At 41.0% G+C, this 27,509-nt stretch overlaps 2 protein-coding genes across 2 annotated transcripts; both read right to left on the bottom strand.

Moving 5' to 3' along the window:
• Positions 1–1,643: 1,643 nt before the first annotated feature.
• On the bottom strand, positions 1,644–27,248 carry LOC131673074 (U3 small nucleolar RNA-associated protein 25 homolog). The gene is made up of 3 exons (XM_058950765.1): positions 26,359–27,248; positions 2,898–2,955; positions 1,644–2,827 (listed from the first exon to the last, which is right to left on the bottom strand). Exons 1-3 carry the CDS (start codon positions 26,388–26,390, stop codon positions 2,402–2,404), a joined length of 516 nt encoding a protein of 171 aa, XP_058806748.1. The 5' UTR covers positions 26,391–27,248; the 3' UTR covers positions 1,644–2,401.
• On the bottom strand, positions 1,662–2,189 carry LOC131673076 (nucleolin). Its single transcript, XM_058950768.1, has 2 exons — positions 2,177–2,189; positions 1,662–2,083 (listed from the first exon to the last, which is right to left on the bottom strand). Exons 1-2 carry the CDS (start codon positions 2,187–2,189, stop codon positions 1,662–1,664), a joined length of 435 nt encoding a protein of 144 aa, XP_058806751.1.
• Positions 27,249–27,509: the final 261 nt, after the last annotated feature.

The following is a 27,509-nucleotide window of genomic DNA, read 5'->3' on the forward strand; positions in this document are numbered from 1 at the left end:
GCGCGCGCGCGCGCGAGAGAGAGAGACGGCAGAAGTAGGCGAGGCCGTGACGCATGAACCACCGCGACGACTGTTATAGGACAACTCGATCGGTACGCGCGCCAACACCAAGATATCCCATCCGTTACGTAACGATAATCATACGCTCGATCCGCGCGTATATATCGGAAGTGTGCTTGTGTGTGTGTCCGTGTGTCGCGAACACCGAGCAGACCGGACGGTGCAACAAGAGCAGCGCACGTTTCATGCTAACCGGTTTTACCTTGACATCGCTGCACACCACGATTCATCTCTTTCTCTCGTCGCAATGATCGCTCGTCGTTAACCTTTAACCCGAACGGCTTAAAGCGAATGTCCCGACAATCTTGAGCCGCGATCGAGCCTTTGGCCTATTTAGCCGCTGCTGGCCTACAGACGCAGAGCTGCCCCCTCGTAATCGAATCGTCTAAATTTAGTTACGCGACAGGCGCGCGCTCCAGACTCTGACGAGTTCCGCGTGATACATATCGACCACTGAAAAACGAAGCCCAATCAACACCGTCCCCCGGCTTTTTCTCACTTTTTATTTGTCCGTTTGCTGCGCTCATCGTTTCTATATTCCACCGCCATTGTTAAGCATTTCGATCCCTCCATAATACTTACGTACGGTACTTTTTGGCTCGGCTCTTTTGTTCGTTCCAGATCGAATGAGCCATGCGCGTGTGCTCGTGCTCGTTCGCCGCTCACGTTCGCTTCGAAATAACATTGGTATTTTTGCGCGTTTTAGAGTCCATATGCCCCCCAATATATCGACCAGCGCAATATCCTATTGTCAATATTACTTTTTAATTCATCACTTGGAATAGGTGGAAACGCTATTCTGACAATACTGTACAATACAATTATTGATATAATTACAAAGCCATATATTGCCTAGGCTAATAACATATACATAGACGCTTACCATTTACACAACATATATGTTACGTTCAACTCAGTACGCATGCAAATTAATCATAGATAAGTATCAAATACAAAGTCAAAGTGTACAGGGAAAATTTCCAATTAAGATAAGATACAAGCAATTTTTGACAGTGACTGGGTCGCTACTTTGGCCTAAAAAGGGTATATTTACAAACAGCCAAGGGTTAAACAAAACAGCTGCAAAAGATACGAATAAAAAAGCTAGAATAGAACAGCGCTCGAGTGCAAGGCCCAATTATTAGGGAAAAGGCCTCTAGTTGCGGTATCAGTCGAAAGCCGACGGCAGTAGCGGAAAGTTAGCCGGGAACGAGATTGCGAAGGCCGCTAATAGGCTTACAAGCTACAATTGAACTTTGACTTCGGATCTTTCGAGTAAAAAGTTAAGAGGAAAGGTACGACGCAGAGCCGAACGTCGCGATGGTTGGTGCGCCGGAATCACCGGAATAACAAAGACAGTGGCGCTGAGAGGAAAGAGAGGGAACGAGGCCCGAGGAGCTCGCGGTCGGAGGGCCTGAGTTACAGTGCAGGAACAGAGAAAGAGCAGGCCAGTCGACGACGGAGATCGAGGCTGATCGGTGGAGGGAGCAGTGTGATAGCGAGTGATCGAGCGAGTGAGAGGCGAGGGCAGAGAAGTGGGCGGTCGATGAGGTGAAAATCGAGAGAGGGCTACTCACCGTTCGCGGGTGTTGCGGCCGTCCTCATCGTCCTCCTCTTCGATGTCGTGGAGGCGGGGCGAGAGCCGGTGGGCCCCCTGGCCCTGGTCGTCGGGGGCGCGCGGGCGCGCCGGCCTCTTCGTCCTCTTCGTCCTCGTCCACCTCCTCGTCGTCGTCTTCGTCGTCGTCGACGTCCTCCTCCCCCTCCTCGTCCTCCTGCTCCGCCTGCTCGTCGACGTCGCCGAGGTACTCGTCGAACTCGCCGAGCACGACCGCCTTGGCGGCCTCGGCGGGCGACAGCGGCTCAGCCTCGGCGGCGGCGCCGAGGAGCAGCCGGCTCGGGGGCTGCGGCTGCCTCGGCGGCTGGGCGAAGCCGGCGGCCGGCTGGCGCTGCGGGGACGGCAACTGGGAGGACCGGGCGCGCGGCTGCTGGGCCTGCAGGAGCTTGTCGGCGACGAGCGGCTGGGCTTGGCCGGGCCCGGCGCCGTGGCCGCCGCCGCCGGCGCACGGCAGGCAAGACAACGCGCCCCCCCACCTCGCCGCCCGCTAGCGCCACTCGCCACGAAACAACATACACTCGCGGGCGAGCTCCGCTGGTCCGCCGGCTGGCCGCGCTCGCGCACTGTCCTCGCGCGCTGATCGCTGGGTCACTGGGCCCGCCGCCGCCGCTCAGGGATCCTCCATGTCCCCGTGGCAGCGGCCACGAGCTCGCGCGCGCCAAAGCCGACTTCGCTCGATCGCTCTCCTTGCTTGCTGCTCGCTCGCTCGCGCGCGCGCTCGCCTATTTAAGGCGCGCCGCTCGCGAAAATAGCGGGGCACGCCTCGGACTCGGCCGCCTGCCTCCCGGCGGCTGCGGGCATCGCAGGCAGCGATCGGTGGACGTTGGATGGATCCGCGCTCGTTCGGACTCTCTCCGCTCCTCTGCTGCTCGCTCCGCCGGCCCTTCCTCCTCCGCCCTCGTCCTCTTCCTTCCGCCCCACTTCTGCGTCCTCCTCGCTTTCGTCGTCCTCGTCGTCGTCGTCGTCGTCGTCGTCCTCTTCCTCCTCCTCTTCCTCCTCCTCCTCCTCCTCCTCCTTCTGCTCGCTTGTCTTGCTTCGCTTCGCGTCTTCCGGGCCGACGACTGCCGCGAGCGACTCTCGCGTGCGAATGCGAGCAACGGTGTGGCGACTTGCACGCTTTAGTGTAGATACGCGCTCGGTTCGCTTATCGAGCTATTCGTTTCGTTCGTTATTGTTATTGTTGTTGTCGATGATGATATGAGAGAGACATTGATTTGGTTACAGTTTTTGAGAGGTGATTGTCGAGCGCAGAGGTATGGTCGCAGGTGTGATTTTTGGCACTGCACAGAGATTCAAAACAGGTGTTACATGAGGATTACTATAACGGAACACGCTCGATGTTCTTAATGCGGCATTGCCATGTTCTTCACTGGCCATAGCCTACATACGGGGTAGTGTGCAAGTGTGCGTGTAGTGTGTACGTGCGTGTGCGTGTAAGCTTTGCGAACATGCCGTGTTAACCATGAGATCGGATTACAAATCCGTTGTGATAGCTTTCATTAGTATACGATGAGCAGGATGCATGTTAATGAATGAGGGGGTTATTATTCGCCGCGGCTAACTTTTCCAGTCGAATCAGCTGCAAATACGATGACAGCTTGTTTATTTTGTTTGACACTCTTCACCGCTATCGAAGCTCGGCAAAGTTAATAACCGATCGAATCATCGTCCACTTGCTCATATTCGCTTGTTTCCCTACTCCCTTTTTTCTTCTTGATAATCGCATTCATTGCAGCGATTCCTCGCTAAAGAAAAATCTTCCATCGACAATTTCCTCGATTCGTTTATTGACGTCCTATATGTACGCAGGGAATGAAGTTAATCTCTACTTTGACAGATGGAAGAAAAAGCCATTTGAATGATTGAATTTCAAGGGGAAAGCCCTTATACTTTTTCAACAACGATCATTTGTCACAACTTAATTGGCAGCTTTCAAAGAGAGAAGTAATTGGGGAAAAATTGAACTTTCAATGTCAAGACAAAAGTGCTGCTATCACAGTATCAGTTTTTTAAATTACCTTCGTCTCGATGTCATCTTCGATTCAGTCAGGAACAAGTGTACTTGAATTGCTTTGTGGCGTGTAAAATAAAAAGGAATACTTGCCACTTAATTATAGACACCTTTGCGCGTATTCGTAGACATTGATATGACGGATGTTCGCGAATGAACACAGCTTAAGTAGCGCTAATGCACAAAGTAAGTCGAGAGCGAAATCACGCCAGTAGATGAAAATCAATCGGTACTCGAAAGAGATAAGAGAAACTATGAGCTGGAAGTGGGTGCGACGTAGACGAGCAACGAAAAGAACATCCAATAGAAGAGGCACTGGTGTAAGATTCTTGTAGAGTGAAAGGAAAATAGAACGATAAAAATAGACTGTAGAGTAAAAAATCAGCATGCCAGTAGTATTGCTCGTCGATTCGATTTGACAGAGCTTCCGTGTCTTATCGGTCATCCATATAAACTATATGTTGCTCTATATATACGCACGTCTTATTAATCGTGATAACGGGACATTCTCGAATCAACGCAATTGGCTTGTCCGCTGTGCGCGAATAACAACAGGCTTTAGTCTAATTAGCAGCTGCCCGACGCTTTCTCGTTGAAAAATAGCGACGATGGTGCGGGATTTCTCGACTAACTTCAATTTTCAGTTCGCGCTACGCGCAAAGTTACCAATCCTATTTGTAACCACAATTCGATTTTATTTCCTTGATTACGGTGCTACTCTGGACTTGACGAGCAATCAGCAAAATAATAAAACCTCGAAAATTTTTACAGCGCGGCTGAAAATGCTCGTTGTATTCTGATTGATTTACCTATTTTAACGTCACTATTCTATGGCGATTCATCAGGAGTCAAGTGAGTCGCAACAAGAAAATAACCTATCCTCGCATAAAGTGAGATTTCTTGTAAGTGACATTAATGGAGCATCTTCGTATCATTTTAATCGACTAAAATCAGGACTTTTTGTCAGGTTTGAATTTTTAGTACATACTAGAGAAATGCATTTTCATTTCATACCAATCATGCGAATGTTTTATTTTCCTTTGAATTCCTTTAACGCTTCATAAAAATTTTTAATAATTGCACATTATATGCTGAAAATAACATTAACTTATTCAGTCAGTAAGGAGAATTGTGGTGCGTCAAAAAGTGCGTCTTACACATTATTCGTGCCACGATCCAACAACTTTGTTACCATTTCCTAGTATAAATTGACACGGAAAGGAAATCGGTTCTATATTTACTGCGAGACGTTTTCTACGATACTGGCGGAAAGCATGTAAACTATCACGAAGAGAAGTCGAACGAAAAAAACAAATGAAAAAGTAAAACCCTCCTGAGAGAAGAGCGATCCTATTGAATAAATAATATTCACCGGAGCGCGCGAGTATGTGTGTGTATTTTCATAGCAGATAATTATGGAAAGCTAAAAGAGACAAAGTACAAAAGCCAGGGTAGATCCGAAGAAAATTGGCATTTGCCAAAATGAATTGCACAAGAACTGTTCATAGCTCTGCCTGACTAATTAATTTTCGTTAATTATAAGGCTTTCAAATGAAATAGCGCTTGTCATTCTCCCGTTGATCGGTCGTCGGCGAGTAATTAAGTGTGGCAGCTACTGCGACCGCATGGCTCATGACGTCAGAGCCTTTGATGTTCAGTTTCAATTAAGCTTCTTTACGAGCTGTGCCTCGGGAGAGAGCTTTTTATGTAAGGAATTCTCCGCCGCGAGCGAGAGAAGAGCGAAGGGCCGAGAAATTAAAATTTGCGTCATATTTCCATTTTATAATTTCTTCTCGCTGTCGTGCACCAAGAGAGAATGCTTATACCCGGTATACTCGGTCGCGCGTGGAAAATCAATAATAAAGAAAACAAGAGCAGAATAAAAATGGTCTTAAGACAAGCAAACAACTGCGGCACGATAAACACGGAGGGATAACGAATAAATGGAGGATTTACGAGTTTGACCAAAAGGTATATCCAAGTCAGAGATAGGGAGACGGCTGAAATATATGTAGGGACGCGATTAAGGAAGAGCTTTTTAATTAAGTTTACGGGTGGTGAAATTTCGCTCACCATGTCGATTAAAATTCGCGCTGGCTACGTTAACGACGCCGACGACGAAGGGAGATATCGCAAGCTTCTATATTCATACTTTTGATCCTGCCGTTGTCGCCGTGCGAACGGCAATTTAGGAAGGGACTATTCCCTCTTTCGCTTTCTCTCTCTTGGTGCGTAATTCAATAAGCCATGCCACTAACGTGAGCCGAGTGCTCTAACGCGAATCGCATCATTGTCTATTTATAATGGGTAAATCGGGCCTTCGCTGACGTACCTTTTAACTTTCGTACTCGTAACTCTGTAACTATAGTTCATTTGAAAAGTTTACTTTCGCTGTGTGTATACAACTTGTTTTTGACCCATGAGTAATATGTAACAACAAAACTAGAAACTCAACCATCAGCCGGAAATATTTTTTATCGAGTCATTTGCATAACTACTCGAGTACTTTGAATTGATACGGTACCACATGGTAATCAGCGAACTGCGCCGAGCAGCTCTGACAAATTTCGATTGTGCGTAATGCCAAGCTATTCGGAATAGTGCGCATAGTTTAGATTGGCTTAATTCTGTCATTAGGCAATTGCGCGAGCGGGATAAAATGTCTGCTATTGAATATCCCTTTGGTGGGGAAACGAATGGCTTCCTCAAACACAGATGATCGGCAATAGTTGAAGTAATGGTCGCGTAGCGAGCGCGTGCTCATTTAGATTCGCCAATTCGCCATCGGCATTAAGGCAGAATGTATGCCTCCAAGTGCCTCGTGATAGTAAAATTTAAAGCGATCGTCACCGCTGCCAAAAACCCTAATGTAATGAGCCTGGAAGAGAGATATAGCTCACGCTCCTTCGAATGTCAGAGACCCTCGGCGGAAAGACAGATCTTTAAAGAGAAACACGTGTACGGTGCTTCGATAGGTGACCATTATAGTTACACTTCATAGAAATGCTTCGAGAGAGGAGAAAGAAAAACGACTTTGAAATAGTTGCAGGCGACGCGACTATAAGCTAGAAAAACGACAGAGCCAGCAACGTGTGAGTGGCACTTAGCAGTGTCATATATAGGTATACATACGTAATCAAAATGAGAAGCAAGAAAAAGCATTGTACCCAAATGACGACAAGTCGGAGAACCAAGGCGGTTTCTCGCGTTTGCCAGCTATTTTTAACGCGATAGTGTTAATCCACATGTACAAGCGATAAATGTAGATACACGTATACGTAACAGGTCTCGGTAATTTCCGTTGAAGACGGAATGACTTGAAAAACATGCTATTTCGCGTGATAAACTTGTCTTCGCGCACTCCTCGAAGAGCAAGATTACCGCAGGATCAGGCATTCCTGCTTACACGGTTGACTAAAGAACTGCCGTTAAACTACGATAACGTTCCGCAATCCGTGCGAATTTACTAAAAACACCTACGAAAGTTCAAGAGCGAGGTTATTTGGCCAAAGTCCCGTGGGTAATAACCGCAAGCGCGGACGAATAAACAAATACTTTTAATTTTCAGCAGTCTAGCGTGACAAGTCGGTATAACGTAATATCACCGACTGGAGATTGAATACTGACTGGAAAATCAACGTCGAGCTACTCCGGCGAAGCTCAATTCTCAGTATTTCTAATTGCTTTGTGATTTGATTTTTTTTCGTTCTCGCTGCGGCCTCGCTATACCCCATAAGTAAATCCGTTTTACTTTTCCACGGAAAATCTTGTTTCGGAGGAAACTTTCAAATACATTACGCGAGGCTATATTTATCAACAACTTTTTCAATTCAACCGGGCATAAAATCTCTAAAGTCGGTTCATAATGAATAGTAGATTATACAAGCTACACATTTAAATAATGCCGAACAATAAGTTGTTCAGGAGTCGGAGTAGCGCAAACTGCATCTAATTTTAAGTTCTCTTTGGTACAAGTTTCGAGCACGTTTTCATTTCATTGCGTATCTGTTTTCAATCCAACAACACCAATATTCCAGCTTCGGCATTGGATTATTAATAAATATCGAAAAAGATTATTGCAGTGATATGAAGACCTTGAGTGGTATGTAAAATGAGCTAATCGTAAAAGTAATAAAAGAACCATGAGCCATCGGCAATCTTGATTTTTCCGGCAGTAGAGGCGCTCTAAAATGGTGTGTGGATAATGAAATACTGATAGTCATAATAGATACTTAACGCTTACATAATGAATCAAATTAATGCATGTTGCGGGCTAAACAATAGCGCGAGCATTTTGAAAACGATCGAGTAATCTGCGTAATAATGCGGTTTCTATATATATTATTACGTAACAAACGGCAATCAACGTGCGAAAGAGCACGAACGAATGAGATTTCACAAATATCGATTACGAGGAAGAGACGAGAGACCGACGCGTGATAATAATTTGTCTGAACGGTCGATAATATCAATATTTAGCCAGCCGAAAATGCGTCTCGAGTTTCCAGCATAAAATTGAAGCTACGCTCGCTGTACGACTTACGCTTGCATATTTGCGCTTATTAATTCAGAGGCGCAGAGATTAATTCCGAGAGTGGGGCAACAAAAAAAAAAAAAAAAAAAAGCTGAATTAGTAATTTAGCCAACCGCCGAGCAATTATCCGTGAATAAGGCGCACGCTTGCGCGCATACCTACATCCACGCCTGGCAAATGCTTAATGACGCGTGTCGCGCGCGCCCATTCATTTATTTATGAGAACGTCTTTCTGCGCTCGCACTGCTGGCAGACCTCTTTCGACGATTGCATTTTTAATCGAAACAATCTAAGCAAGCAATTTTCGTTTAGAAACGAGATACTATTACGGATTGCCGCCATTCCTCTCTGTGCCGAGCGCCGGCTCCTCCCCCCCCCCCTCCCCCCCCCCAGCACGGACGTATAACGGGAATGATGTATGCGTATATTGAGGTCGCTTGCATGCAAAAATGTCTGATGCAATAAAAATGTTATCGCGGTAGAGGGAGATTTCTTGTTACCCCCTTCAATGCGTAACGATTTGACGCTCATAAATTTTATTTTCGATTTCAAGTTTTTTACTCTCATTCTTTCCAAGAGCTTTAGAATAAATATCGCTCACGTTCCTCCCATTAATTGGATGAGTTATCAGCATGGGATTGGATTAATTAGGGCATTGGAAATATTCATTAAACTCTCAGACGTGATTGTTAAACCAAACACAAGAGTTATTATTCTTTGCACTGAAATACAATCTAACGCTTTAAACTATCGCAATACAACTCAAGGGACTTGCTACGTCGTCGCGTAGCCGGCTCTCCCTCAGGACTACTCCCCAGCTTTCCACTATGACGCTGTAGTTTTCCGCGCTACTCTCTCTGTCTTTCTCTTACTCGGTAAGTACTTCCCACATCATTGATATTATTGTACGATTCGCATAATGTCAGTCGGAAACGTCAGCGATGTCATGGCGTGCGCAATTATTCGAATTGTTAGTTATTCTTGTAACAAGCCCATTGTTCGAACAATATCTTTAACTAAGCAAGCTTATGCGTTGTTCTTGCAAATAATAATTCATCGATCTAATACAAATTGAGCCGTACCCATGAGCTTATATGGTATTCCGTATTAGCTCGTTTTGCACCGCGTACTTTGTTGAACGATCGTAAAAAACCGTCATGATTTATTGGCTTACTCATATTGAACAATAAATATTTGTATGATAATATTCTTGAAATTGCCAACCACCTTCAAATTACGATTCAAAAACTTACAAGCATTAGATGGCTTTGAAAAACAAACTAAGATTGCCCGAAAATTGAACTGAAAAATTAAGAACCTAAAATTACCAACCGGCTTGTTCTAATTTTAACATATCCACTTTCATGCTTTGATTGGGCTCAATAGGAAAAAGGTCAAATCGTTTTTATTCCCTATACTACTTCTATACTACTCCTTCATTCACATCTGATTGCGGCTTTGTTGCCCCTATTCTTTTGATCTATCGGTTATTGACGTTCATGTGATTTCAATCATCGTTGGCAATAACTCAATATCAAATTCGCATATTTTCATAAGTCATACTACTTATAAAAGAAATCAAGATGCGATTAACACGTAACAGTACGCTAGTGACTCGGCTGGGGAAGAATAATTGGATAAGCAACCGACAATTTAGTCAAAATATTTTGTCTCTTTCCAAAATATACTTTGAATCTTTTGAAATTGCCTATTTTTTAATAACTCGGTAGCATAAGTGTACATTGGTCACTCGAAAGAAGACAACTATTCACTCAATTATTAAGTATCTATTTAAAACAAGTACAAGTTAAAAGACTCGTGCTTTATTACGTTTTATATTCTTTTTTTCAATTACCAAGTACTCATTCTGTATGCATCATACAAGCATTTAAAGCTAAATTAAAAATAAGCTTGCCATAGCCACAGGAATCTTAAGTAAACGCTGTCGAGCTTGCGTTGAATATAAAAATGTTAATCTTATATAGTTTTTTCAACGTTTGCCTTTCTACTTATATTCGGACATTGTGTTGACTTGCATATAAATGTACATGAATCACAATAATATGACGGAGTGTAAAAGATTTAATTTCTTATTGTGAAAGAACAACAAATGAAACAATTGAATTGATTTATCGCACCTTTGTATACTAAATAAATGTAAGTTTTGAATAATAAAACATTCCAAAAGAGGACGAATAAAAGATATGCATTATTCGATAGTGCAGAGCACCGACCTCTTATACGCAGTAGATGATTACGTGCAAAAATTCCAATCCGTAATCCGCAGAAGAATTGGCTTCAAATAAAAAATAAAAAAATTTCTATTTTTATAGTGCCGAGAAAAAATATGAGCTTATTACAATGAAAGCGAAAAGTCGCTTATTAGTCGTCATAATAGTGAGAGGGGAGAGAAAAAAAACGCGGAGCATTCGATGGTTTACGAAAGAGCTTGCGCTAGGGCAACTTGCAAGCTCGAGAGAATGGCCCGAGTCTTTCTCGTTGATTTAATTGAGCGTCGTGGAGGACAGCTGATGTTGGTGGCGGCAGCGACTCTGAGCTTTCTCTCTCTCTCTCTCTCTCTCTTCTCTCTTGGCCGACTAACGAATCGCCTCATTTACCGCGAAGACGTGTGAAAGGCTCTTATTCTTTCTGTCGGTTGCAATCGATTGACCTCGCGTCGCTGCAGCTTTTTTTTCTTCTCTTTCACGTGCGTGACTCGGTTGCTTGGACTCGCTCTCGGGCGCGAGCTCGCGAAGCTTAAACGCGTCCACTTAATTCAGCTGATGAGCGGCAATCGAGGCTTTAATTAGAAATTGTAGCCTCGTTGTTCGTTCGACTAAGTGGACGCTTTGTCGTTCAATTTTTTAATGGGCATGAAGCGCGCGCACGCATGCAAACCGGAAAGCCAGCGTTGCCACGTATGTACTTTTAATATATGGATCTTGTCATAGGCTCGTTACTACTGCGCATGGAGCTGTAATCAACTGCGGCGCCTGCACGTGCTTTGTTTGTGTTCTAAGCTATTACAACAGTATCCAACTCCAGTTGGATTATTTATCGAAGGAAAGCAAGATAGCAATAATTGATGATGAGCCCGTAGGAGCGCTATTATTGAAAAATAATTGTATTCTTCCATGATATATCCATCATAACAAAATAATCACTATAGGGGCAGTAGCACGCAGCTATTGGCGCAGTTCGAGCAACTGACTAGCTACTACACTCGTATTCTGAAATTAACCTAGTACATGCCGAGAGAGAGAGAGAGAGAGAGATATTCGAGCTATTAGTAGAATCGATCCCCCAAGGACTGTATGCATGGCGCAATCAATCATGGCAGAAATGTATACACACGCGCGCGCGTGCGAGAGAGAAAGAGAGAGAGAGAAAGAGAGAGAGAGAGAGAGAGAAGACGATTATCTGTGGGTGGCATTATTGCTTTATCACGCCCGAGATAACGACATCAAAAGTAGTCCTAGTCATGATGTATGATAATCAGGCGCCAAAATGGCAGTTGTTTATCGTTCAAGTAAGCTACAACTCCGTGCGCAAGCTAACCTTATCATTTTCCATTTTGACTTTTATTTGTCAAGCCATTCCCTTCTTCGCTCTGCGATCGCTTCCATTGATCTCAATGCACTCGTACATTGCACATCCCATTCTATAATGTTCTATTTTTGTACACGTATAGAGTGACTTTTCATTCTGACACATGATGCCTTTTGCATTTCCGCTTACATTTCCTTCAGCCTTTTACGTGATAAATGAACATTCGCGAGACTACGCCTACGCAACCCTTTGTTTCCAGGTACAGCTTCGCGGCTATTGTTACCGTACGGTAGCATAAACATATTTACGCAGTTCTAACGAATTACACGAGAATGTCTCTAATTTATAATGCAGAAAGATAATAGTATGTGTTTTATTATTCAAAATTCAATACCAGAAATAATTTTGAACATTTTGATGATTATTAGTTTACTTATGAAATTTTATAATGAAAAATTTAAAAAACTAAACTCTCAATACGTTATTCTAAGAGCAAAAATTAATCAACATTCATAAATGTTTAGCATTTCGTGTTATAATATTGGACGTATGAAGTTTCCGTTTTATTCAGCGGGAGCTCCATATAGGAATTGGACGGAACGTGTTTAATTTTCCAAAGCTTTCACAGATATAGTATAAGCTTGCAATCAATGACGGTTGTTTATCCATCCGGAGATTTTACGTCGATTACGCGCTAAACAAGTGCGCGAGAATTTCTGAGGTTTACGAATGTCTATGCATACATTTACGTGTGTAGACTTAGGTATAAATTCTTGTATATATATATACGATTTAAGTGGCTGCACTGCTTCGATCACTTTTTCCTCTTATCTACAAGAAAACATTACTACAAATTGAAATGCTTCTACATTCTCAATGAATATCATTGTTTAATCACGGTTTTAGTTATCTGTTCTCATTATCGCAAACCTTATTAGATAAATATTATTCTGTCTTTTTTTCTTTCTCTAATACTCATGTTTAAAACTTTCGAAAATATATAAGATATTTTTATTTAATCGTATTTAAAAATGATATAGATCTAATCGAGCTTAATGCTATTTTAGCATGTCTTTTTATCTCTTTTTATTTCTTACCGCCATACAAAAACACGAATCAAATGAAATATCTAATTGATTTAAGTTATCTATATAGTGTTTTACCGAAATTGAATTTTTTTACTATAAATTTACATTTAACGAATTAAGTACATTTATTTATTAAAATTTGGAAATCCTTCCATATATAAAATAAATTTTTTTAATTAAAATCCAATGGACATACACTCAGTGAGAGTTACCAACGGTTCGTTGCGCTTTATATGTATAAATATTTTCGTATAATATTACATTCCTCGCAATTAAGTTTAAAAAGTTTGGTTATGTGAATTTCAAAGGAAGCCTATATTTTTGTTTCATACCGTGAGGCCCTCGCCACATATGCGCATACGTGCGCGTACGAGGGCGTACAAACGCGTACAAATCGCTAAAAATTTTGATAGTGCCAACAACAGAAAATTACTACTATTCCTAGCATGCCCCAAACGAACACACTTATTCCTGGAACAAACGTATCATAACCTTCAATAATATAGCGTTATGATACGTTTGTTCCGGGAGTAAGTGTGTTCGTTTGAGGCATGCGAGGAATAGTGAGAAATAATAGTAACTTTCTGTTGTTGGCACTATCAAAATTTTTAGCGATTTATACGCGTTTGTACGCCCCCGTACGCGCGCGTATGCGCATATGTGGCGAGGGCCTGAGCGTTACCTAAAGAATTAGACATTCATTAAAAATATAAAAAAGTGCGTTTATTCAATTTTTACGAAAACGAATTCCAAAGAAATATTACTAGCATATATATGATTTTTAAATATAAATTTATTAGATAATTTGAAGAAAACTTTGAATTAAAATGTACGTAAATTTGATTTATTTAAGTAAGTATTCAGATTCTTGTAAAATGTGAAAAGTAAAAGAATGGAAGTGAAGAAATATTCCTTACATGGAATGGAAGAAAAGAAATTTTCCGCTTTTAAAAAATGTGATGGATGCCATGTAAAAGCTATTCGTGGTCTGATTGGCTGAGATATGATCACATGATATACTGTTATGTGGCGGCAAATAAGTGCGTATGTATGGTTTCGAGTTGGAAATTTAGTAATAAAAATTCAATTTATCATAATTGATACTAGACATTTTGAAGTCAGTGAAAGTAAAAAAAAGTCTGTAATGTTATTGATTTAACACTTATTTTATGAAAAGCGTATAAATCGTTTACTAAAAACAAGAAGTTACGCTTTAAATTTTTCTAATATCATCTATTACTAATCAATAATCTGGTTTTTGAATATGTAAGATTTACATAAATGTAATGTCGTAATATTTATTCAAAGGATGGTATAAACATTTACTAGTAATTTGACCCGTGCAGTTGAAAAGACCTAAATGATTATTTATTTCAGTCTTAGATGTAACAAATCATAAATTTGGAAACGTGGAATTTTTTACTATATGCATTATTCCGTTACGATATGTGTATTTTGCAAAAATAATATGTTATTCAATGTAACACGAAATGAAAAAGAAGGTAAGAGCACGTGAAGCGCGTTTAACGTTACTAGTCTTTTCTTTTCTTTTTCCTATATATAAAAAGGAGTCAGCTCTTAGAGCGCCGCCATATTGGTAAGCATTGAATATCGTTGGTCGAGAGACCGTAAGCGTGATGCTATTGGTGGAGAGTCGAGTGCGGCGGAGAATTCGAATGTGTGGAAGCAGGAGAGGTGATCGAATAAGGACTGCGAGGATAGCTCCCGGGTTTTTTTCAAGGGAAAAATTGTTGTTTGCCAAAAAGGAAAAACCGCGTTAATTGTAATGAATAATATGATAGACGGTCCTTGTGGAAATTGGTGTATTATTGATGGAAAATGTCCAAAAAAACACCCGAAACAATTTTAAGAAGAAACAATAATTGACGATGAAAACGGTTGCATTTCTTATCGCCGAAGAGATATTGGAAAAACATATTTACGTCCTAATGATTATGAAGTAGATAATCGTCATGTAGTGCCTTATGCTCCAGTGTTATTTTTGAAGCTTAATAATTCTCATATTAACGTAAAAGTTTGTTCAAGTATGAAACCCGTTAAATATTTATATAAATATCTGTACAAAGGACATGATACAGCATCTATAATTGTAACTAATTCTAATGACCTTATTATTGATCATGATTAAATTATTCAATATTTAAATGCACGATATGTAGGAGGACCAGCAGAATCCATTTGGCGGATTTTATTTCGGCCAATGCACGATAAAAGTCATCTTATTATTCGTTTACCTGTGCATCTTCCAAATTTTCAAAACATAGCAATTCGTACAGAATCTACTGACATTGACGAGATAAATAATACAATTGATTCGCAAATATCAATGTTCATGGATTATTTTGATTTGAATATCCTAATGCGGATCAATATTATTACTCTGAAATTCCAGAAAAATATGTTTTTAAGCAAATTCAAGTTGATGGACGGAAAGTAATGTTGAATGATGTTAAAACAACTTCGATTAATTATAAATTATTTATAAATTAAAACGCTTATTTGTATGAATTTCAATTCATTGTAATCTTTTTGATCCAACGAAACTTTGAACAGATTTTAAGGATGCGACGTCTCAAGATTACACGCGTGAATTCAATACACACGAAAGCCATACCAAAACACTTATAGATATACGAACTTTCATTGAAATTGAAGGTAAAAGTCTTGATCAATTTCCACAATTCCTAAATTTATTGCAAGATGTCAACGAACTTTACCGAATTATGAGATTCCAGAAATTCATTTGACTGTTGGTCGTGAATAACATCGGAAATTAAACGAAAAAAAAAAAAAGAAATAGCAGACACACTTTCAAATTCCGTTTTAAATAATAATTGTGATGAAAATTTAGAACAGAGTAACTGTTTCTTTATAGGTGGTTCTGGTGGATCTCGTAAAATCTTTTTATATGAATGTCTTTGGTATTTTAACTATGGCGTTTAACGGAATAGCAGCTACGTTATTACCTCAAGGTGAAATAGTACATAAAGTATTTCAATTATCTGTACCTTTTTTTACCAGATTCATCATAGAACATAAAATTAGAATCATAAGAAGTTGCTAATTTGAAAGAAACAGATGTCTTTATCTAGGATGAAGGTCCTATGGCTTCAAGATATGCTATTGAAGTGATAGATAAAACTTTGCGTAACGTAATGAACAATGATAAATTATTTGGTGGAAAAATAATTGTTTTAGGAGGAGATTTCAGGCAGTTACTTCCTGTGAAAGTAAATAGTACGCGTAGTGAAACTGTTGATTTATCTATATAAATATGCGGGCATCGCCTGAAGAAATTGAATTTTCGAAATTTTTGTTACACGTTGGTGATGGAATATTGAATGATAATTAAGATAACTTAAATTTACATTTTCCTTAAAATTGTATTAGAGTAATTAGTAACGTAGAAGACATAGTAAATGGCATTTATGGTGATATATTACACAATAAACAATATAGTAAATCAATTATTTTTCCTATTTTATCTGCATGAAATATTTACGTGTTAATGAAATAAATGAAAAAGTTGTTAGTTTACTGGATGAAACAACGGAAAAAATTTACACAAGTATTAACAGTATAGAAAACTGTGATAATGAAGATTTAAAGGTGTTATATCAATTGAAGATTTTAATGTACTTACTCCCTCGTATTTTCCTCCTTTCAAATTAAAATTAAGAGTAAATTGAATTTGTATGCTAATCCGAAATCTTACTATTAATGAAGGTTTATATGGAATGGTACTAGATTATTGATTTTAGAACTACATAATAATTTATTAAAATGTGAAATATTAAATGGTGATAAAAAAGGAGAAATAGTCTTTATAAATTGTAAAACGTTGTATTCCTCAAAAAATGAATATCCATTTGTTTTTAAACGCCGAAAATTTCCTATCAAATTAGCATTTGTAATAACAATAAATAAAGCATGAGGTCAAATTCTAGAAAAAATTGGAATAGATTTAAGTAACGACGTTTTTAAGCACGGTCCGTTATAGGTTGCTTTATCTCGAGTTCGATCGTGAAATTCATTGAAAATATATACGGATTGTCCTAATAAGGAGAGCATTAAAAATTTTGTGCATAAAGAATTGTATTTATAAATAATTTATTAACGTCGAAATATTTTTCGTTACAAAATTTAATTTAAATACGTTTTATTTATTTTATTAATATTATTACAAAAAGTTAAATGTCTATCGTACCTATTATCCAGATGAACAAGCTCCACACGCGCGATACGCGTGCTAATGCACTTCTAGTTTTTTATTATAAAAAAGATAGGTCTGAAAGTTAAACCAGTTTATCCGTGATCTGATTGGTTGAACTATGGTCACGTTAGTTAGGTTACTATCTATAACAACATGTATGCGTATGTAAGTACGTAAATTGGTAGCGATCCTTTTATCCTTTTTCCTTTTATAAAAAAGAGATGGGTCTAAAAGTGAAGCCAGTTTATTCATGATTTGATTGGCTGAACTATGGTTACATAGGTTGGATTACTATCTGTAATAACATGTATGCCTTCGTAAGCAAACTTACAAGCGAGTAGGCTGCCGCTAATACCTAGAGTCTAGAGACTATTTTGTAATCAATTTCGTGGTTGCAAATAAGTACTAATTGTAATTTAACAATTTACCAGGATCATATAAAATGAAATCTATAGACATGAGTGATTAGAATTGATCATCTCGTAAATCGCTGATAACATCTCTGATAAATTTTAAATAATATTAACAATTACAAATTGATAGATATTTGATACGAACAGCTGATCGGATCTGTATTTCAAGATGCGTATTGGTATAGGATGAACGTATACCTACATGGCTGATACTGGGCTATGGCTATGATTGATGGCATTGATTTACGGATTATATGCTACTCATAACTTTTTGTCTGGAGGAAAAAATAAAAGTGATATTTTGAATAAAATCTGAAAATCGTCTTTCACGAATAATTTTCTCAAATTTCACGGATCGACTTCAAACTTTTTCCGGATGATAGATGGTAACATAGACTTTCCATTTGACTGTTAAAATCGTCGATAACAAATGACAGTGAGATACATAACACTGAGATACATGATAAATGTGTTTCGGCGGAATCGCCATCTTACTGTATATAGATAGTCGCGCGCAGCCACTGCTTCGTCGTTACTTTGTGCCTACTCGCATGCGATTTGCGATCGCGACTCTTGATTGATACCAAAAGTAGCAAATTAGTGCTAATAAATAGCTCTAGAGCTATTTTACATCGATTTATTATGCATTAATTGAGTGATTAAAAAATATGTAAAACAATTCATAGACGTCAAAAAAAGAACAAAACTGTGTTGTGTTTACTCGATGGATCAGTCTTAAAATAATATAGCAGAATAATCTTAATATACTTGAATTACATTTATTTCTAGGATATATAAATTTATTGGATATTTATACTATGATGTTTAATTTCGAATACATATAATCAACAATAATTAAGAGAATCGTGAATCGATGATTGTTTGATTGCAAATATTGTGAAATGACTTCGGCTAATATAGTGTAGTAATTACTTGAAAAATGTGGCTGAAATTAAATTTATAAATGTAAATATGAAGTCAAAAATTTGACCGATGAATAAATGAAGGATTACAGCTACGTTCATTGCTGAAAGTGAAAATATTGAAATTTATCTTGTAACAAGCAGTGCGCTGAATGAACCCAAACTGATTTTCAGTATTTTTGTCAACAAAATACATCTATTGACATGAAAATATCGTATAAAATGTTTTGAATCATAGACAAATATATTAAAAAATACAGAAAATAGAATTGTTAGGCACAGCTAACGGTTCGATTTAGTTAGAAAAAGAAAAAGGGAGCAAAGAACTTAGTGCATTTCTCATTACCTACCGCTCAACATTTAAAAATCTGCTATGTAGTTATATTTGAAATTGTAATTAAATTTACGAATATAAACTTAATAAATTTTTATTTACCAATTAACATGAACGGATGTTGAGCTTGCATGTAATTTATTTTAGAATTTTTAATTTCGTCTATAAATAGTTTTTATTTGATTCAAGCATATGAAATTGAATATTAGCACAAATGGAAAATGAGCGCGCGAAGCGCGCTTGACGACACTAGTATCTTTTAATTCACGAACAGCTTCGCGAGGTCAAGGTCTTTGCGTGTTTGCCTCCAATTCTCTAACTGTATGAAGAGCGATCATGCACAATCAAACTGTATTTTATCATTGTAAAATAAAAATAGAACGAAGAACGTGCGCCGTTACATTGCACTTGACGATTTGTATGTAACCAAGTCATTAGCTATCTATACTGGGAATCTTTGATACAATGAGTGATTGAATGGTTGTCCACTGTAATAGTAGCAACTGAAACTACTCACAATTGAACTGACTTTAGCGACGCGCAAAGAACGTTTCGATGCGCATTTGACGAAACATGTGAAAGTTATGACTGTGGAAAATTGTTCGAGTAAAGTAATAACTGAAAAAACAATTTTTTAATTCTGGAAGACTAAGATAATATCATTAGAAATCCGTTCATATGGAAATATTATTATTCAAGTACATATCAATATGTAAAATTTACATGTACTATAATAATCTATGTACAAAATAACATTTTCACCTTCATTATCGATCAATTCACTATTGCATCACTATTTTGAAAGCCACAATCATTGTATAATATATTATTTACAAAATTACTGACAATTTATAAATATTTTCAAAATATGAACATAGATTCGCTAAACATCTTATCACTGTATGTCGGCTATTCTTAATTATTTCATACGGCCCGTAACATTCAGTTCATCAATTTTATTCAAAGTTGGTATACTTGTTACTTATATAGAGGTCAACATACGTGCACAGCTTTAGACTAAAATGTTTATAAGGGACCAAGTTATCAACTATTAAAAAAATATGGAATTTTTGTTTTAATCCTATTTCTCAGAGACTGATCAAGTATCGCCATGGATTTTTTAAGAGACACAGAAAGATATTTACTTTTCAAATATAAATAGTAAAAAACCTAATTATTCAATTATGACATTGTTGTACACATTTTTTTTTTTTTTTTTTGTTCAAAAAATCGATGATATATCTCAAAAACTTATATTTTTTAAAAAAATGTTTGCACCATAGTATTCTTTGCCTTTTTATACAAAAAACTGTTGTATAAACGGGTACCCACTATTAGAGTTGACACAGCACCGAAATAAAGCGAACCGCATGCTAGTTGCTCGAGCGCTAGCTGCTCGAGCACCCGCTGCTCGTACGGTATATGTTCAACGTTGTACGCAGTAAAACGACAAGGAATACGATGGTACAAAATTTCGAAAAAAAATAATGGGTTTTGAGATGACGTCAATTTTTTGAAAATAAAAAAAAAATGTGTGTAACAATAGCATAAATCAATAATTACTATTTATATTATAAAAGTAAAAGTTTTTTCATATTATTAAAGTAAATTCATTTAGATATTTTATTATTTATATTTTTATATTTTATTAGTTTCCGAGAAATCAAAATAACAAAAAAATTTCATATTTTTTCAACAGTTGATACCTCGGCCTCTAATTAATATTTGTATCTAAACCTGAGCTCATATGTTGACCTGTATATAGGTAACAAGTGTACCAACACAAAATTGGTGCATTTGATGTTACGGACTGTATGAAATAATCAATAATAACCCATTTTCAAATTATGTACAATACTCACATGAACTATGAGGATTGAAAAAAAGCTTTAAACTATAGATAAATATTTACAATGTGTCAAACAGTTTTAGTTTACCGACAAAGGCAAAAATATTACAGATATAAATAAACCTACATAGAAGCGTTCGACTATGAGTTAGTTGCCACTACGTTGATTCTACACAAAGCACTTACAGATTCTCAATAGTTATAACTTTTATTAGTCATCTGCCTATTCATTTTTTTATTAATTTTCGAAGTATTCTTATAACCAAAGCTCATATTTTAAACATAAAATTTGCGGATGAAGTATGAAAAGGAAAACTTGAATTTTTTTAAAACTTATGATAATTCTTTTGAAAGCTATTTTGTAACTTATATTTTTTCCGGGAAAGTTCCGGCGTAACATCTTAACGTAAAACAAATCCCGAATAATACTGAGGTAATCGTTCTTGGAGATTTTCTGAATAAACTTATTTTCGATATCTTGCAGCTTTGAGTTTTCGAGTGCCTACGTAGGCCGTCGTCTCGTTGCGCGTACAAAGGCGTATAAAGGGAGAAAAAAATAAGACGAAGGGAAAGGCCTCGGCAGCGTAGATAGAAGAGAAAGGAAAGAAGAGTATACAAGGGAAAGAAGAAGCAAGACAGCGAATGATGTTTGCCGGACAAATAGGCAACGCGTCGCAAAGTTGTTGCTAGGCCGGCGTCGTCGTGCGCGCTTAGGATTGTACGATTAGACAGATAGATGTGTGTGCAGATAGTCGCGTCGCGCGGCGACGGCCTTCTCGCGTCCTGTAATTCGATAATAATCAGTAACGACGAGCGGCGCGGCGAGGCACAACGACGCGTTCATTTCGCAACTTTGCAGACTACCTACTGTGCCGCGAACTGCGCCACTCGTCGCGGCTAGCTATTGCGCGTTTTCCAACCTATAGCTGCATTCTCTCGTTCTCTTTTCCAGCTTGCTCGCTTGCTCGCTCGAGGAGAATGAAATTTCACTCCGAACCAACAAGTATTACTTTGCTCCGGCTCACCGCGGCGTAAAAACTATAACGTACGACGCGCACCGTCTTGTGTCTTCTCTTGCCTTAGTTGTTTTTTGGAAAGTGGCGTCGAACCAGACTTGGATTCTACCGCAGTCAATATCAATTTTCAAAATGAATACGACAGCAATAATGTTCCTGATATTGCACTTGTGCATAGTTACGTAAATATAAATTGTACGTAATTTTTCATGCTGTTCTTGTTTTCCGCGATGAATTCAAAATCTTGACTAACGCAACTTTTCTAATTTATCAAACTTGACGCTAATCTACCTTACTGTAACTGTGTGACTCGCTATGATTTTGAAAACAAAGCCACGGACTCCGAAATAGATTACACTCGTGAAAAGAAGACTTGTTAAATAACTAAATTGTTCGAAATGAGACGAGTAAAGCAAAAAAAGCAAGTAAAAGAATTTTGAAAGCGTGGTAACTAGCGGCCTCGGCAATAAATCTGCCGAGTCTCTCTGAATTGGATCCTTTTTTCGCGTAGCGCGGTGCGGAACGTAACGTCAGCCGGCCGAAAGAATTTAATGCAGTATAGGATCTAGGTTGGCGTGTCGCGGGATAGCACAACTTTCAGTGCTATCTTTGCCACCCGCAACGCCTATCGCACAGCCACAAGCCCTTCTACGAATCGACGGATGAGTATATTTTGCCTGTTTTTCTCGCGCGTGGACACCGAATTGCAGGCGAGTTGACTGAAGCCTCGAGATGCCAAATACTTTTCGCCACACTTATAAAAGCTACTATTCCTATCTCTCCCGAGAGGCTCTCCTCACTCTATGCCTGCGATTAACGGGAACAATATTCCGAGTGAAATTTCTTTTGCTCTTGTTACGCTCGAATAAGTATTGACGAGGCAGCAGCGAATAATAAAATATATCAATCGTATTTATCATCGTTCGTCGTTCATTCGCGATATAGAATCATTTCATTTTGGGCATTTGGAACAATTATCGAGCACGACTCTCGTATTTTCCACGGATTTCACATCTGTGACCTTCAAATCTTTTTCTTCCTATGTCAGACACATTGACGAAAGGTCTTTAAACGTATAGTTGCTCTTTGCCCCTGCTATTGACGTAAAATCAATGCGCGTGGAAAATTCTAGCCGCTAAACTGCTAACAGAAAAGTCAATAAATTATTCCCCAGTCTATATCCTCAGCGAGAAAAAGAAAGATTCTGCTACTGTCTGCATCGCACGAAGATATTGATATATGCAGATTGCCAATATTTTGCGTACGTTCATTTTAGATAAACATTTGCTAGATATTTTTATCTCGAACGTCAATTTGCCTTTCATGTCTTTGCCTTTCATCAATCGTTAATAAAGACTTTCGTAATTGATTGTCGATATTCTAGCTTGAAATCGAACCAATGGTAAAACTGAAATACACTTTGTTGACGAATTTCTTTTTCGTCAAATGCGTCATCCATGGAATTTGGCGATCGTGAAATCTTTCAGAAATAATCACGAACCCTCGGTATATACATGGCTCATGCTTCAGTAAATATAGCTCGAGTGCGAAATAAGCAGTGAAAGTCGAGATAAGAAGAAAGCGCGGCGATATTCTCGGACACGTGCGCGCTGAGACACGGGAAAAGAAGAATGAAACGAAGACCATCGTCCTTGGCCGTTGATTCTTGATTTGTCGCACCGCGCCTGCGGGATTTTTCTTTTTTCCGATAACGTTGATTTCGCTTATTAAAGCGCTGACGCGCGCATGCGTTAGCCGTCGTAAGTATTATACGAACCGCCAGCTGATAGCGCATTCTAACTGCATACTCTGCGACCTTTTCATTTGTTGCATTCTGAAATTAAGCTTGGAGGCTTTTATTACAGATTGACTGACACTAGACTTTCAGCGAACGATCCAGGGCAGTTGGCAGCGCTGTGCATTCGCTCTTGAAAATAAGAGGCTACAGAAGTATACAAAGTGTGCAGCAGAGAGGAAAACTCACCGGAATAGAATGGCCAAGAGAAACTGAATTATAACTGTATTACTGGCACTTGTAGCGTTGGTTAATCTTTAACACGTCGGAAAGTGATTGGATCTGTCAGTTATATCTGCGCCAAGCCCTTGAAACGTCAGAAGGAGCGTCGAGCGTTAACCCTTTGGCCAAGACAGTGAGAACTGGCAGGCGCATGGGCGAAGTCAATCGAAAGGCAAACGCGTGCAGTCGAGCGTCGCCATTCGCGATAACGGCTCGACAAGTTTGGATATTTTCGTCGATAATAATATACAGACAGGCACACATACACAGACTCGATGGCGCAATCTTCTCCCGTTCTCTCTGCAGACGCGCTCTCTGTTTCGAAAGCTCTCGTATAATGGAGCTCCGCGTGCGCGAGTCTATACCTCTACCCTTTTCATTCGAAAGCCTCCGTTCGTAACTGCACACGCGCACGTACACAGCGGTTACGTCGCACCTCTGTATATATACACACATAGATAGGTGCTTTGGGCGCGATAGGCGTGCACACACAACAACGAGAAAGGGAGGGAGAGAGAGAGAGAGAGAGCGCGAGAGCGGGAGGGAGGGAGAACGTGGAAACGCCAAGGCGCACCTACACAGATGTACGTGTCTGGGTACACCGTGACGTGGCCGCGAAAATTGCTTTCGCACTCTACACCTATAATACGCGTGGCCGGCTTACTTGCCTTGTTTTCAAGATAGTCATTTGTTGCTCGGTTATCGTCATTCCATTTTACTCTACGGCACTCTAACGCGCACTTCTCTTCAACTTGTTCCAACCCTAAAAATGCATCGATGCGCGACACTGCTTCGACAATCCACAACATCCGAATTTCCGAACGTTCCTCTGGAGGCAAAGGTCATTTAGATGCGGTTCTATCTAGAAGGACGAGGGAAAAAGGGCAAAATAGCACCTCCGTGAGCACTGTAATTCTGGAAGGCTGCACGAAAGCTCAAAGGCAAAGTCTGGGCCGTGCGCGCGTTTCTCCAAAAAAGATGGAAACTTCGATTTTTCGAGACTGGCCTCGGTTTAGCGGAGCGAAGCTACATGTATACGTGCTACTAAATTCAGAAGGATGAACATTTTTCGTTTTGTGTGTGTATGAGGGAGAGAGAGAGAGAGAGAGAGAGCTGCCACGCGCCAGACACGAAAGAGAGATTATGTCTTATTGTATACCTCCACACGAGGTGTGTGCGTGTGTGTCGGCTCTTCTTTAACATGAAAATGTTGAAGCACTCGATCGAAAAAGTAAAAAGAAAGAAGGCACACATATTCACACCTACACCCCGAAAGTCTGCCGCGGCTCTTTATCAGCAGATAAATTATTACAAGTATAGCCTAATACGAATTGTGTTAAGTTTGGCGACAGCAACGCGGAATCCTGCTTATTTTCGTCGCCATTGGAACGTCGATTCGATGAAAGAGCACAGGCTGTGACGTAATATTTAAAATTGATCTAAAGAGAGACTTTGAAGTGAGGTTGAATTTAAAAACAAGCTCGTTTGATATTGAACAGTTAACTGTCCGAAATATATACATATTGCGCTAGCACGCGAACTGGGGCGCATTTGTAATGTCAATAAACATCTTCATTAGCGCGTAATCGCCTCTACTTAATTTATAGCGCCAAAACAACGGCATGAAAGCTGCTGGCTGTGCGCTGTGACGTGCGTGCGCGTGGCATGCCTCTGGAAAATCGACGAGAAGATTATTTATAGGCTGGGCTTGGAGCGATCTTGAAAACTGACGAGCGAGCGCGCGCGGATGAAGGATCCAGCCTGCCGTTAGCGGGCCGCTCGAAATGCGCTCGAAATGCGCTCGAAACGCACTTGCAAATTGGCGGTGCCCGGAATCCATCTAATTGTCGGTGAGTTGCGAGCAGTGAGCAGCGATCGATAAATTCTTACTGTTCATAGCAGCCGAAGCTAGGATGATATACTTTCCGTGCGCGCGTCTTTACACTGCCATCGACAACAATGCGCCGCAGCGAGTAGCCAGAAGCACTGCCGTCGATTCGAAATATCGTCGAGTTGACAACAGAACAGCAGGCACAAAGCTCACACATCGTGTGTTAAGCCGCGAGTCGCAGTGTGAAACAGCAATAGAGATAGACACACCAAGATAGCCGAGACACAGTGCTTAACGGATATAAAGAAGCTAACAAGAAAATCGCCGCAAAACATCGAGCGCCGGCTGCTGTAACATCGGCTGCGCGCGGTTTTGTCCACCGACGCGTCACTGTCTCTTTTTCCTCCTTTACTCGCCTACCCACCTATATACCTATATTGCAAAGCCACTACACTCTTGGCAGTGTTTATCGGCGCGCAAAATCGACGGACAAGCTGTCCTACGCTTACACACACGGCACTCGCGCTGACACTCACGAACAGCAGAGAGGAAGAAGAAGCAGAAGGAAAATAGATATACAGAAAAACGCGACAGACAGGAAAATAAGGATATCTTACACGGAGTTGTCGAGAGAGAGCGAGAGAGAGAGAGAGAGAGAAGAGCCAAACAGAAGAGCAGAGCTGGGCAGATCAAAAATATAAGCGGTGTGCGATCGATCAGAGTTGCTAGCTGTCGATCCTCGTTCTTGCGTCACTCTGTTGCTGTTACTGTTATTGTTGTTCGATTGGAGTTAGCGGTATAGTTGTTATGTGTGTGCAGGTGTCGATAGAACAACATCGCAGGTGTCGATAAAGGAGGCTAAAGGCAGACTGAGAGCAACATACCAAATCGAAGGTCGCTTCGGCCCGAGGATCATCGACGAGCACGAGCACGAGCGCCAGTAGTCGCAGCAGCAGCAGGCGGCAGAGATCGCGGCAAGAAGAAGCAGAAGGGGCAGCAGGGCGGACGGCCGAGTGGGCGCATCCTCAGGTGGCGCGCCTCGCCGGCCGCGGGCGGGCCACGCACGCTGCAAGTGCTGCAGAGCCGTGCGCGCGCGAGGAGGATGGAGCAGAAGACGACGCTGTAGCGCGCGTGCGACGGCGAGAAGCCCGTGCGGGGAGAGCACGGCCGCGCGAGCGAGCGCGCAAGCGTGAGTTCAGGGTCAGAGTTCACGCGCTATGCGCCCGAGCTGCTTGCCACTGGTGCTCGCACTACTGCTCGCGCTTATTTACGCGCAGCTGTCGCTCGCGCTGACGGCACACGCGCACCACTGCTCCACGGTACATCGCGCTGGGCTGCTCGTCGCCTCCGCTGCCGCTGCTGGTCCACCACCAGCTCCGAGGCGGGCCGCACGTGCTGCATCACACACGCGCGCGCGCACTCGCTGCCGTTGCCGCGGCCGTCCCGTTCCGCGCGCGAGGCTGCTCGAGGACTCGGCTGCCGGATGGCGAGCACCCGCGACCGGAGCTTGCGCAAGCACGCCGCTGCGCGGGAGAGGAGCGAGGCTGCTGTCGTCCGTGTCCGTCACGCTCTCTCTCTCTCTCTCTCTCTCTCTCTCGATCTCGCTCTCTGTTGTGCACCGCCCCGAGCAGCGCCGTCGGTTGTAGCGTCGACGGCGGTCGAGACCCGACTGGCTCGCTGCCTGCTGCTGCTGCTGCTGCTGCTGCTGCTGCTGCTGCTGCTGCTGCCGCCGACGGTCCGCGGCACCGAGCGAGGAGAGCAACACCAGCCGACGCCGAGTTGCGCCGCGAGGCGGCACCGCTGACTCTGCACGCGCGCGCACCAGTCTCTGACGTAAAATCTGGAAAAGCGCCGCCACCGGTTTTCCAACGGGGAGCCTGCGCAGGCGCCAGCCGCGCTCACCCCTCGACGGCAGTCGCACCGAGCAACAGCCTCGCTCGCTCTCCTTTCTTCTTGTCCCGCGCTCTCGGCCGCTAAATTAAATCGAGACCTATCTTGCCGAGCCGTGGATGGACTTTGTCCGACTCTCCGGGGA

This window comes from Phymastichus coffea, unplaced genomic scaffold, assembly GCF_024137745.1.
Source record: "Phymastichus coffea isolate CEN01 unplaced genomic scaffold, Cenicafe_Pcof_1.1 PCOF00166, whole genome shotgun sequence".
In the NCBI taxonomy this organism is placed as follows: Eukaryota; Metazoa; Arthropoda; class Insecta; order Hymenoptera; family Eulophidae; genus Phymastichus; species Phymastichus coffea.